This window comes from Schistocerca nitens, chromosome 1, assembly GCF_023898315.1.
Source record: "Schistocerca nitens isolate TAMUIC-IGC-003100 chromosome 1, iqSchNite1.1, whole genome shotgun sequence".
Classification (NCBI taxonomy): Eukaryota; Metazoa; Arthropoda; class Insecta; order Orthoptera; family Acrididae; genus Schistocerca; species Schistocerca nitens.
This window is the reverse complement of record NC_064614.1, coordinates 580,626,171-580,641,316: the sequence shown is the minus strand read 5'-3', so window position 1 is coordinate 580,641,316 and position 15,146 is coordinate 580,626,171. Positions and strand designations below refer to the sequence as shown.

The 15,146-nt window shown below is 40.8% G+C and overlaps 1 protein-coding gene across 1 annotated transcript in view; it reads right to left on the bottom strand.

Annotated features, from left to right (window-relative positions):
• Positions 1 to 15,146, bottom strand: part of LOC126236442 (lachesin-like) — a 464,103-nt gene that overhangs the window by 145,213 nt on the left and 303,744 nt on the right. The window contains exon 4 of the mRNA XM_049945760.1: positions 11,394 to 11,522. Coding sequence (XP_049801717.1) covers positions 11,394 to 11,522 — 129 coding nt within the window. The remainder of the gene's footprint in view (positions 1 to 11,393; positions 11,523 to 15,146) is intronic.

The window sequence follows — 15,146 nt, the reverse complement described above, 5'->3', positions numbered from 1 at the left end:
TGTTATTATGTGACAGCCAGTCTCATGATACTCTCGAATTTTGTAGACTTTTTGATTGAAATAGTTTCGAAGTGTTACTGTTTTACAATGTTTGTTAAGAAAAGACATCGTAGTGGCACTCCGGGACTTATTTCAAGTTAATTAACTATCTTCAGGTAGACTGCTTGCCTCTTCTGAAGAATCCAGTGCTCTACAAGAACTGCTTCGAGGCACTACTTCTATGAGCGATTCAAAGATAACTCGTAGAAAGAAATCTTACATGTCGATTCATTAAGATAATCCACGACAGGTTCAGCATAAGTAGCGCAGTCTCGGGTGGGAAGGCATTACCAGCTATAATGTACGTCACCAATAGAACTTTCTACGGAATCGCGGCTGAAGTGAGAAACTTTTTTGTCTGTTTAGTACAGGTAAGGGATTTTTCATCTATCACACAAAAGTCAGTGCTTCAGAAATTAATAACATTTAGTAATTTTCTTGTCTGTCATATCCAGTGAAGATGTAAAGCACGTCGTGTACTGAATTGTATTTATACATGAAACATGTTATCGTACGTATGAAATTTGAGCATTATATTGCATTTGAGTTCAGTAAGAATTTTAAGTATTTAATGTACTGCTCCTTGGTCTTTGTTCAAACTCTATATGTGTTCACTCACTAACCACACTATAGAAACGTTCCTCATTCATCTTAATTGTATTTAAAGTTGAGGTGAATCAATCTGAGTTAAGCAACGTTCGCAGTTACATGATGTAAGAATTTTCAGCTGTATCCGAAGTTTAGTCGCTGTCGAACGTCGAGACATCTGCCGATGAAAATGGAGTCATCGAGATAATTTCTGCTACCACACAAGCTCAGGTTTCTTCAGGTTATTAGGTAGTGTAGCGCACAGATGGTAAAAATATTTGTCTTGCACAAATTGTATTTATAAGATAAACTTTCTTTATATACACAGTCAGTAAACGCATGAGGTCTACAGAACGGATTCTAATTTCACGTTCATCTTGATTACCTGTGGTTAAGCCCCTTCCTTCCGTCGTGTTTTGTTAAAGTTTCTCCCATTCAGCAACTTTAGTCATCACAGATCGCGTTTCCTTATATGCGGGTAGATTTAATACAAATGGGTAAAATTTCAGGGCTCAAAAATGGTCATCGTCTGATATGAACACCTAGTTTAAAGTTAAACAACGGAGGGAATGCTTTCAAATACCCATGTTTCTTTCAGTGTTAGTTTGTAGACAGTGCGTATAATACAAACACCCCTGAAAGACAATTGCACAGGTTTCCCAGAGAAGTCATACGTGAAAATCATCATGTCTTGTTAATTTAAATAAATCCATCTGATGATGGAGAATAAATCTCAGAAACGCGTAGTGGGAAGGTCAGTAAATGAGAGTGGTTATAGTTATTTGTATTTACAATTGAGATTCATAACAACCATGACTAGGTTTATCGCAAAATTTTGTATTAAAGATTTTTTCGCTTGTATCAACGTGGTTCACAGACTATACCAAGGATAAGCCTTTACTCACGATAAGTATGGGCCCTCCTGTCATTGTGCACTCTTCCTGATAACGTACCCTAATGTCAGTCAGAGTTGAGTATTGATGACTATGCCATTTGTTCTTCGGTTTTAGAAACTCTGTCCCACAAGCTACCGCTCTTTGACTGCGTACGTAACACAAACTGACAAAAAGTGTGAAGTATCCAGAAAACGTGATTATTTGTCAGAGTAACTTTTTACATCATAAGCGATTACACAAGTAGTTGCAACTCTCTGTGACAGGTAGAACAGCCACCAGGGTGCGTTAGTGTTGTTCGTGTTTAGTGTTGCTATGAGGCCTGGTAGGAGCGTGAACAGCGTCAGATACTGAGTGATAACTGTGAAGGGTATGGAAATGTTGCGTACACGTTTGAGACAGCGTTATCAGCACTTCACAGATTTTGAAAGGGGCCTCACTGTGGATCTCCATTTAACTAGTGGGCTGAATCGTGCAGTGAGAGCAGGAATGTTCGCCAGCAAGGCTCCAATCGACCACGTCTCATCTCTACAAAAGAGGTTCGACATATTGTGCACCAAGCACATCGTAACCCATTCACATCTGCGTCAGCCATACGAGAACAAGGAATTGATTCTCTGCGGCATTCTGTGTCTTGCCGCACCATTGGTCGAAGAATAGCACCAGCTGGGATAGGGAATCACCATCTCGTGCGTAGGCTGCCGTTAAAACCACAACGCAAAAAGTTACCCTGAAATCCTGTGTCCTCATATATTACTTCTTATATGACAGCAGAGTGATGCCATTTTTCAACAGGGCAATGCTGTCCACACATGACAAGGGTCTCCATGAACTGTCTACGCGAGCTTACGTACTCCCGCGGCCAGCAAGGGCCTCAGATCTATCCTCGATAGAACATGTGTGAGATCAGCTCGGATGTCAACTCCGTCCTATCGCCAGTATCGGGGATATGAAGGACCAGTTACAGTAGTTGTGGGCTAGCTTTCCTCAGGAGAAGACGCAATGGCTTTAAGTGAAACAAGGAGTAACACTGTCAGTTGTGCATCTGTATTTGTTATTTACTGAATCACGGCCGTTGTCGGTGGTCCACTCCACTGTCACCAGATCCCCCTATGGCAAATGGTTCTCATATAACCAACGGTTATAAGTTCAGTAAAGGATCGAAAGCATAGGCGTCCGCTAACCTGCTCATATGTGGTGCAGCTAGCACCGACCATCAACCTACCACACATACGCACCACACGTAAGTGGGTTTGCTGATGCTAATATTTTAGATCCTGTTATGGTGTTCATTACCGTTGGTTATATGACCACCATTTGCCATAGATGGGCCTGATGACGATGGAATGGACACCTAATCCGGTCGCATTAAAATAAATAGTAAGTACAGAGAACAGCTGCCGATGTTATATAATTGTTTCACATGTAATTGTCAGCTGTTATCGAGCCATCCGTCTGAAAACGTATGTACGAAAACAATGGCCTTATGACTCTTTTCCTACCCGAATCAATGCATGTATCCGGTCAGAGGGGATCCAATTTAACACTGATAAATCGACAGATACTGCCAAGTTGTTTATAAATCTGACTCGCTTTTGTAATCACCGATATAAAATAACGTACCCTCTCAATCCGTGAAGTTTCAGTTCGTTTTCTACTTCCCCTTCTGCTAGTTCAATTTTTTTTATTGTTAACTCGGCACGCAGAATCGATTCAGACGTTGATGAGGTCCCCTCCCCCAATATCTGTCATCATCTATCTGCCTACATTCGGAAGGCTGTACGACGAATTTGCCGTATTCTTTATGAATGATTATTTACTGACAGTTACTTGATTCAGACGCCTTTCTGTAACCTGATGGCTCTCGTCATAAGTTCATAAGTAAATTACTCTAATTGAGGACACTTTGACGCAAATTGTTGGAAAAGCAAGCATGATACCATGTGGGGACGATACTGGATTCAAATACAGCATCTCCATCCATCTATCTGCGTTTAAGCTTGCCATTGGTCCCCTAGATGTTTTCGGGCGAGTGTCGGAATTGTTCCTTCAACAAGAATTCGAGTTCTAATTGTGGTTTGTTGTTCAACTGTTGCAAACTGTATTTCTTTCTGTCGCACACTTGAATTGAGAAATAGCCATAAGAGAGACAATTAGTGTCGGAGCAAATCCGGACTTTCATTGATCAGTTAGTGTCAGATATCTATGAGGTATACTTTCCAGGGAATTATATTGGTATATTCGCATTCTCTATGGTAGTAGTAATGCTACCTTGGGGAAATTATGTTCCAAGACATGTGAGTACGAAGTGGCGCAGTTTGGATTGGAATCAAGTTCGTGTGCATTAGGGTTCAGATCTCCATTCTGCCTTTCATGTTCCGTCTGTTGCGAGTTTCCTAAACCACTTGTATAAAAACGCTTGGGGATTTTCCCTCCCTGATTTCCCTCTTTCACCACCTGCGCTTATGCTTCACCTCTAATGACCACAATCTCAACCAAACGTTCACTGAAACCTCTCGTCTGATGTTGTCACATACCGTCTTAATGATAGCTTGTCATCAGTACAGCTTATCGAACAGAATTCCCAATGTTTCTATGATTATCTTGAAAGAAGAATGGTCGCTTGGAATGATACTACAAGGTCACTGATTCTTTTTCACCTACTGTCTTTTTTGTCTTTGCATAGTTGACAAACTTAAACAGCCTGTTTGTTTTTTTAATACTTCGTTAAAAAGAAATACAATCTTCACAATTTTTCCCTGTGTTATCCACGCACTTTTAGGAACAACAGGACCGGGTCGTGTATTCCACTGTCAGAGGTAACAGAACGATTGTAGCATGTAACTTTCGAGACGGTCGTTTCCTGATCAAGATTCCTTACCTCAAATTGATACATTTACCCTTCTCCATCATCCCTGAAAGTTTGTGACATCATCACCGTATCACCGTTATAATACTGCATTGCAGCACTAAACAGGACGAAAAAGATAATTTCAAAGAAGTACGCAAGCGTAAATATCAGTGTAAAAATATGAACGGCTAATGAAGAGTACGTGCTTCATAACCTAAATTCTTGTATTATTTAAGTGAGTTTACTATATGTAAAAAAGGGCCCATTGAGTTAGAAAAAATAAGTATTTCGTGGTCTTTCATATTATACAAGTACATCTACATTTTTATCTACATTCTGGGAGAAACTGTAAACTGCGAGGAACTTTTATCGTTTCAAGTATCAGACGTTCAAGTCCTAATACAAACTAATCATTGATCTAGATAAAATATTTTCTGATCATGTTAACATACCAAAAGACTTCTTATGTGTGAAAGAGCTAACTAATTTTTTCACATTTTCTTCTGATTTTCATTTTTCCCCACTTTTTCTGTTCTTACCAACTGGCGGTAGGGAACCTTATCCTCAGGGAGTTAATTACTACAATCGCTTCAGGTTAGTTAAGACCCGCGATATTACCGTTGGATAGTTCCGTTAATTGTGCTGTGTATTCTTCAGCACGCCCTTTTAGAGCAAACAAAAAATCGCGATGTGACGCAGTTCTCAACAATACCGAGGTCCCTCCAGCAGCTGACGCCGTTGCTTAGCGTCAGTTTGAGACGAGTCGAATGGCAGGCAACACGAACGTTTCCGTCTCATTCAGCAAAGTCTTATGATAACGGCGAAAGGCAGAAAGTGTACGGACTAATGACAGCAGCCAGAGGGTAAACCTTCAACAAACATCGGAGCAATGCCAATCCATGGCATCCAAAAGAACAGGAGTCAACTCGACTTCACATTTCTGCGGAAAATCAACGTAAATTATCACAGGTATGTATGTTTAATTATATGGAGACCTTCGACAATGCAATTATATTCAGGCCAATATGATTTTGTAGAACCAGTCAGCCAGATTGTTTATGACATTTCGTCTGAGGCTGTTTGTGTTGGAAGTGTATGGATTTTATAAATCTTGTAATTACAGGAAATGGGAATACTACGAAATATACGTTCTCATACGAAGTTTCCTTGCTAAGTGCTCTCTGCATTCGCTCGTGTAAATATTATTTAACGTATGAAGTGTGTCAACATTGCATCTTGAAACACTTTTTCGATGTGTTCATATCATAAGAAATAATACGTTTTTTAAGAATTTAATAAAAGATTATAGGCGGATTTTAAGCACTGAGCTGTGTTTTTCTGAGTAAACTGATTTGCCTTTTAAATCTTAGGCCTCTCACTGAAGGAATGAAATACAATTTGAAATTGTTGTTTCTGTTTACGTTTGATGTGTGAGCTTTATATCGTCTGTGTGCTAGTGCGGTTCGTATTCTCAGTCCCAGACAGTGCATCCACATTTTCTTGACCTGTCGACTCCCTAATAACAAATAGGTAGAGGCCTCTAGAATATGACCTCTAAAACACATTTATTCACATCGCTGCCAATTTGGGCGATCAATGGCAACAGGCCTCACACTGTAGTAATTTCGATGATAAGTAATTTATTTCGGTACGTGTAATTTGTGGATGAGCTTTTGCGCTATTGTGTACTCCATAATATGATATATTCAGGTAGTTCCGTCGACGATGAGTTCATTAAGGACCCCATACACGAGCCTATATCGCTGGCAATCTCGGGAGTAATACGGCCTACAATCTGTCACTCTCTTCGAGCCTGTCACAAACGAACGGCTTACCAAGCTGTGTTCAAACAATGTCGGTATGTGGGGAAGATCTATTATTTAAAATTATCTCCTAGCAAAATAGTGTATGTAGACTACTACCCGCAAGAAAACAGGAGTTGAAATTTATTAAACTTGCTTTGGACGTTTTTATTGTTCAAACCTAAATTATTTATCACTTACATAAAAACCTCTTGAAAGTGTCCACAATTTTGGGAATATCTTATATCAGTTCGTTATTAACCATTAAATAAATTTCATCATTTTCCTCATTCCTTTTTCCTGCCTCATTTTCCACAATGACTGAAATAGATCTGATGTTGCTGCCGAAGGAATCTATTTTTTTCTGGAAAATATATACAGTATTCGGGAAGACCGCCGTCCGAATCTCCAGCTAACCAAATGGATTTAGATATCTCGTAATGTCCCTAAACCGGATAAGGTGAATGCCGGGATGATTCCTTTGAAAGGTCACTATTGATTTCCTTCATATCCTTCCCTAATCCGTACTTGTGCCGTGACTCTAATAACCCCGTCATCGACGGGGAGTTTAGCCATAACGTTTCTTTCTTCTTTGAAAATACATACACAGTAACTCTACGATGATTTTTCTTAGAATCTTACAACTCAGTTTGTAAAGTGATTTAACTTTCCAAACATTGAAGTCTCTTGGAGCTGATTATGTATGATATTCTGATTCCATTTCTTGTCTGCGATTTAGGAGCATTGAATCGGTTCCACAGGTTAATTTTTTAGGGCAACTCTTTTCAAAGTTCCAGTCTGCATTTTGTAAGTACAACTTGAAGTCCTTAATTCCGTCATAGCATTAGCTGCAACTTTTGCTTACCTCAAGTTTCTTTCGTGCTGTAATCTAATCAATTTATTTACGACTCCTAATATACATCTGCATCTTCATCTATGCTCCAACAATCACCTTATGGTATGTGTCGGAGGATACCTTATGTACCAATGTCACTTCTCCCTTTTCCTGTTCAAATCGCCAATGGTTCGCGGGGAGAACGATAATTATCATCCTCCGTGTGAGCTCGAATCTCTCTAGTTTTACCACCATGATCTTTACATTACAGATACGCAGGAGAATGCAGCATATTGGTTGACTCTTCTTGGAACGCACACTCTCGGAACGTTAACAGTAGACCCACCGTGACGCAGAACGCCTTCTTCCAGCGTCTGCCATTGGAGTTGGCTGACCATCTCTGTAACACTTTCGCGATTTTTAAATGAACCCGTAACGAAACATATTGATCTACAGCGTGTGGACTACACCTCCTAGGATTATTCCAAAGGATATCAGTCTGCCACATGCCTATCCCCTGCTATTAATTTTATGGGCCGTTCAACTTTAAATCGTTCCTCACGCACACTTCGAGATATTTTATAGATGCGACTGCTTCCAGTGATTGTTCTGCAATTGTGTTATCATACAATAATGGGCCTTTCTGTCTATTTATGCGCATTACATTCATCTGCATGTACTGTGCGGTTCATCTTACGACCTTCAGACTATTTATCTGCCGTTCAATTCTCGAACAGAGAGCGGGGAAGAACTAACACTTACATCTTTCCATGCAAGATCCTGTTCCTCTTATTTTATTACGATGGTGATTCGTCGCTGTGTAAATTGGCGTCAACAAAATATTTTCGCATTTGAAGGAAAAACTTAGTGGCTGAAGTGTCGTAAAAAGATCTCGCGGCTACGGAAAACGCTTTTGTTTTAATGATTCCCACCCCAAATCGCGTTTCGTATCCGTGACACTTATCTCCCTTATTTCGTGATAATACCAAACGCGTTTTTCGATGTCCTCGGTCAATACTATCTGATACGGGTCCAATAATATCCAGCAGTACTTCAGAAGAGGACGGGCAAGCCTAACGTAAGCAGTCTCTGCAGTAGATCCGTTGCATTTTCTAAGGGTTCTGCCAATAAAACGCAATCTTTGGTTCGCTTTATCCACAGCATTCTCTATGTGATCGATACTTTTTATAATATTCGTAAGTCTAATCCCTAAGTATTTAGTTGAATCGACAATCTTTAGATTTGTGTGATTTATTGTGCAACCGAAATTTTAACGATTCCTTTTTGAACTCATTGGGATGACTTCACATTTTTCGTTAGTAAGAGTCAGTTACGACCTTTGGATTCAAACAGATGTTTTTGCTGTGATCTTCAGTCCGAAGACTGGTTTGATGCACTCTGTATACTGCTCTATTCCATAGAAGCCTCTTCAGCCCCGAATAACTTCTGCGACATACATCCTTCTGAATCTACTTACTGTATTCACCTTTTGGTCTCCCTCTACAATTTTTGCCCCTTCCCTTCCCCCTCATACTTCCCTCCAAAACCAAACTGGTGATCCCTTGATGTGTCAGAATGTGTCCTATCAACCGATCCTTTCGTCTAGTCAAGTTGTGCCACAAATTTCTTTTCTCCCCGCTTGTGTTCTGTACTTCCTCATCAGTTAAGCGATCTACTTATCTAAACTTCAGCATTGTTCTGTAGCACATCATTTCAAAAATACTTATTCTTTTCTAAACTGTTTTATCGGCCATGTTTCACTTCGTACATGGCTACACTCGATACAAATACTTTCAAAAAAGAATTACTAAAACTTAATTTATATTTGATGTTAACAAATTTCTCTTCTTCAGAAAATCTTTTCTTGCCATTGCCAGTCTACGTTTTATACAGGTATTTTGTCTTTATACAGATATCTTGTCTAAACTGTGAACTTCTCAGTTTCTCGCGGTCTCTCTTAGATTAGTGTGTTGTTGTCTAATTTCGTATTCCTTGCTTAAAAGTCGAGAGCTTTGAGCATGATAGTTCGATTCCGTAGTTGCGATGCTCTGGGGGAGGGTCTCTAATACACAACTCTGGATCGTGATGACTAGTTGAACATTTCATGGAAGTTGACACCAAGAGAAGTCTGTGAAAACTGATATTGCCTATTCCGCGAATAAGTAGATTGTAGACTGATACGTAACTGGAAGCTGTAAACGTTTTAGCTGATAACGTGCTGAGTGAAGGTCATAGGCACCAGATTATCTCGTTTGGGATACTTTACAAATTCAGTGCCTAAATCACGCATTCTGCTAGTCCGCGAATCTAATGGACATTTCTCACTGATTTTGAACTATCAAACACAGTTTAACTACTGTCTTTTCCTGTGGTGCTTCTAATATCGTTAACCGATTATCAACAGTGCTGACTCTCTGTCCAATCCTTCTCACCCGCCTTATTTTTCATTCTTGGATCATTTCTAAACCATATGGACTATGTTATGTCTATGAACGGTTAATAATTAATAGGCCTGATTCCCCTTACAGTCAGTGCTAAGTTTACGGCTTTAATTTTTATATTTTGGTGTAAGAACATCGAAGTAACTTTGAATATATTCGCAACTATTTCCGTTACGAACTTGCCTAGGGAAGCAACGCGCTAAGCCCATAGTGTTTACATCCAGATTTACAAAAATAGACCTCAAGTTTGTATACAGTACTTGGCTGAGAATACACCATACTGTCCGTTTTCTTTCCTATTGCGTTTGGATACTGAATGTAGGCAAAACGACTGTCTATTTGGCTCCGTATGTGCCCTAGTCTTTGTTATGTTACTGTCATGATCACTAAGTGAGATAACGAAACTAGCCTCCTCGGAACTTTCACATATTAACCGAAATGTTCGAGTCCTTATAAATTTTGGCCAGACTTGGGTTAATTTTCTTATGTAAATTATATATTTCTAGACTACAGATATTTATGAACATATCTGAGTACCAAAAAAGCTATTTTTCGGCTAATATTTTTTATTGTTCAGGTCGATCCATGTCGATCTGGTGCCTGAAAATTAGTAATCACAGTTGTCAACTTAAATGATCTAGAAACAAATTTACAGTAAGTATAATATCGTATACTTAAATTTTTATGTAAACAAAACTTCTGTCTTCATTTACAATTTTTTTAATTTTACCATTGGTAATGAAATCAGTTCTTTAAAATAACAGGAACCTTCTATTTTACATATTGTCAAAATTTACAACCTTTGTTATTAACCATTAAGGCTATAAATCTTCACTTACAACCTTTGTTATTAACCATTAAGGCTATAAATCTTCACTTAAATAATTATTTTCAGAGAAGAAGATATAAATTAAACCTGAAAAACAACATCAATTGAAGACAGTCATGCTGACGTTAATTTGAACTGTATCCTGTTCTAGAAGGTACTGGAAGTTGGAATCGTAGTATATAATGTATTTTTGGCGCCAAGTGCGACAGATTTGTTTCAGATAGCTTCAGAGTTTGGTAAGATTTATTCAGAGCGGGTTTAGCATCTATCGAGTTTGGTACATACAGTTTTCTGATCAGTTATGCTGCTTATATGGCTCGTGAAAGTTGCACAATGTATATTTGAAAAGTGTTAAATACGTGATGGTAAATTGTGTTACAAAAAAAGAAGGAAATGGTTAAAAGCAAAATAACGTAACTTGTCATTTAAACGATCCTGGATAAAATCCTGTAAATGGGTTATACAGGAACAAAGGGAACAGCCCTGACCCTGAGACCAACGTTTCAAGATAAGTACTACTTATCTGCAAATATAATGCATCTGCACTTATTATAAATTTTAACGTTGTTTAAACTATGAATTATTACAACATAACAATTGCGCTTCGTAATATAAGCACTGTAAGTAAGGGAGTGCGTTGTAGGTGACAGCACAAAGCTCGCACAATCTTTTGCACACAGAGATTCTCTAACTTTACGTGATTCCCATTTAAGGTCCCCGAGCATTCCTGTTACATTTTAGTATGGAGTATATCTGTCGTATGAAATATATCGATCTGTTACGATACTAACAGGGCGTCTCTGAATTCGATCTACATCTGTTGTGACACCTATTTGTTAAGGACAGCAAACAGTGGAACAGTACCCAAGGGCTGGTCGCACTAGCATCTTGTATTGACCTGCTTTACAGGTGCACTACATTTTACAGAACCCTTCCAACAAATCTAAGTCTTCCATACGCTTCCCTAACACTTATTTAACGCGATCGTCCCGTACCATACACCGCAGTGTCCTTACTTCTACGAACAGTTGTGGTATTAATTTTCCTGTGATGTGCTCTCAGTTACGTTTTAAGATTTTGGCGTTACTGTGGATGCTGCCGGGCGCCGTACTCACACTCGACGTCGACGATGATCCTCTTGCTGACGGAGGGCGGCACGCCGTTGGTGGCGATGCACAGGTAGGCGCCCATCTCGGTGCGCGAGATGCGGGTCAGGTTCAGATGCTCGCCGTCCAGCACGTTCACTGCAACACGTGGTCACACAGATCAACAGAGGCATGAGGTTTAGCTGTGATAAGGTCTCCAGGATAGTCGTTCAGGGGCGCTGCAGGATGCAGTTTTCTGGCTTTCAGTGTTGTTTATCGAGACTGAGCAGCGTACGAAACATCGTAGTGGGAGTAAACTTGTAATCGCTTGGATATTACTTACGTTGAACTATCATCAGTAAATTACGTGTCTCCTCAGGCGCGGAAAAATGCAAGTGGGTTCAAATCTACTAAGAACAAAATCTCTGCAAGCGCCCACAATCACAACTGAGTAATGCGGAGCAGAGTATTGAACATATATCGCCACCCATAGAAATTACTGCGAACGAATATTTAGTATTCGAAATTTCCCTTACCAAAACATATTATATATACACTGAAGCGCAGAAGGAAATGGTATAGGCACGCGTATTCAAAACAGGCAGAATACGCTGCTGCAGTATCCAACGCCTATAGAAGACAACAACTGTCTGGCGCAGTTGTTAGATCGGTTAATGCTGCTACAATGTCAGGTTAACAAGGTTTAAGTGAGTTTGAACGTGGTGTTATAGTTGGCGCACGAACGATGGGACACAGCATCTCCGGGTAGCGATGATGTGGGGATTTTCTCGTACGACTATTTCACGAATATACCGTGAATATCAGGAATCCGATAAAACATCAGGTCTCCGACATCGCTGCGACCAGAAAAGGTCCTGCAAGAACGGGGACAACAAAGATTGAAGAGAATCATTCTATGACACAGAAGTGCAACCCTTCCGCAAATTACTGTAGATTTCAATGCTGGGCCATCAACAAGTGCCAGCGTGCGAACCATACAACGAAACAGCATCGATATGGGCTTTCGGAACCGAAGGTCCACTCGTGTACCCTTAATGACTGCACGACACAAAGCGTTAAGCCTCGACTGGGCCCGTCAATACCGATTTTGTACTTTTGATGACTGGAAATATGGTGCCTGGTCGGATGAGTCTCGTTTTAAATTGTATCGAGCGGATGGACGTGTACGGGTATGGATACAATCGCATGAATGCATGGACCCTGCATGTCAGCGGGGGACTGTTCAAGCTGGTGGAGGTTCCATAATGGTGTGAGGCTGTGCAGTTGGAGGGGTATGGGACCGCTGATACATCTAGATACAACTCTGACAAGTGATTACCTGCATCCATTCATATGCAGTGTGCATTCCGACGGATTTGGGCAATTCCAGCAGGACAATGCGACATCCCACATGTCCAATATTGCTGCAGAGCGGCTCCAGGGACATTCTTTTGAGCTTAAACACGTCCTCTGGCCACCAAGCTCCCCAGTCATGAATATTATCGAGCATATTTGGGATGCCTCACAATGCTGTTCAGAAGAGATCTCCACCCCCTCATAGTCTTACGGATTTATGGACGGTCGTGGAGGATTCGTGGTGTACTTAACACATTAGTCGAGTCAATGCCACGTCGTCTTGCAGCACTTCTGAATACTCTCGGTGGCGCTACAGGATATTAAGCAGGTGTACCAGTTTCTTTGGCTCTTCAGTGTATATACTGCTGAAAAAAATTAGTACACTCTTTTAGAGATTTCCAATTCACTCAAGATTTATTGTAGCAACAGTGCATATGGACTACATGTAACGATTACATTTATAGATCAACACAGCACAAGTGGTTCTGAGGTACCAGGTATCGGCCCGTTCTAAAACATCCATATTAGTACAGGACGTAGCATCCATGGGCGGCAATCCAGGAGCTGACTCTGGCAATCAGTCAGTCGTACAGATGGCGAATACTGCCCTGGCATACGTTATGTCTCGCCTACTCGACTTGTTCACGTAATTCAATAAAAGTTGTTGGTTGGCTAATCGCACGAGTCACTTCAGTCACATTGGACTGTTGATGGTTAGAAATATGTTGCCTGGTCGGACGAGTATCGTTTCAAATTGAATCTAGCGGATGGACGTGTACGGGTTTGGAGACAACCTCATGAATGCATGGATTCTGCAAGTCAGCAGGGGACTGTTCGAGCTGGTAGAAACTCTGTAGTGGTGTGGGGCGTGTGGAGTTGCAGTGATATGGGACCCGTGATACGTCTAGATGCCTCTGTCAGGTGACACTTACGTAAGCATCCTGTCTGATCACCTGCATCCAGTCATGTACATTGCGCATTCCGACGGCCTCGGGTAATTCCAGCACGACAATATGACTCTCCACACGTCCAGAGTTGCTACAGAGTGGCTCCAGGAACACTCTTCTGAGTTTAAACACTTCCGCTGGCGCCCGCATGTCGTGGTCGTGCGGTAGCGTTCTCGCTTCCCACGCCCGGGTTCCCGGGTTCGATTCCCGGCGGGGTCAGGGATTTTCTCTGCCTCGTGATGGCTGGGTGTTGTGTGCTGTCCTTAGGTTAATTAGGTTTAAGTAGTTCTAAGTTCTAGGGGACTTATGACCACAGCAGTTGAGTCCCATAGTGCTCAGAGCCATTTGAACTTCCACTGGCCACCAGACTCCCCGGACGTGAACATTATTGTTCATATCTGGGATGCCTTGCATCGTGCTGTACGGAAGAGATCTCCAACCCTTCGTACTCTCACGAAGTAATGGGCAACCCTATAGGATTCATGGTGTTAATTCCCTCCTGCACTACTTCAGACAGTAGTCGAGTCCATGGCATTTAGTGTTGCGGCACTTCTGCATGCTTGCGAGGGCTCTACACGATATTAGGCAGGTATACAAGTTTCTTTGGCTCTTCAGTGTACATGACATCGATAATAAAACGACCTGAATGGAAATGTGACGCCGGAGGACAAAGGTTCACCTAGCTACTGCAAGTATCATACAAAATGTTCTCTATTCTCCTATGGTTTTTGAGTCAAACACCAATAATGATTCACCGTGGCCATGGCTATTAATTCATTTTTTGACTAGAAAGCTAAAATAAAAATGCTCAATTCTTAGCAGCCCTGGCGTCACGTTAAACATTCAATGTCTCTTCCTCCACAGATAATCATGCTACTTCACAGCAGCAACAGTACCTACTGTAACACACAACTGCCTAATTAGTCGCTGGTTTCAAACGCAAATTTCACCCAGCAGATGCGAGAGTATGGAAGACGTGGTTTCACGCGTGCATTCTCTTATCACGCAAACAGTACAATTTCTATTTACACTCCTATTTAGACTACCCATCCAGAATCCTCCACAACTCCAAGGAAAAGGGAAAGAAAATCTGGACACATTACGTACATTTGCCTCATTAAGGGCGACATAACTAGGCGACAACTAAAGAGGTGCAGAAGTTCGCAACCGAAAAAAGTAAATAAAAGTATAGTGTATTGAAATTAAGCAGCATATAAATATTTTTGTGTCTTTTTACTATTGCGAAAAATTTGTGCAGTTCGACATACTGAAGCAGTTACTAAAAATTTGTGGTCTTTGCATCAGAAACAGTTACTGACAAGACGGTAAAATCTATGTCAGAACTAGAAATTTTTATTTGCTGGAATGGGTTCTTAAAATATGAATCATGTGAAGCTCAACACACGCCCCTCGTAAGCGATATCAAAAGTCTTCAACTGTGTGTGAAATCTTATGGGACTTAACTGCTAAGGTCATCAGT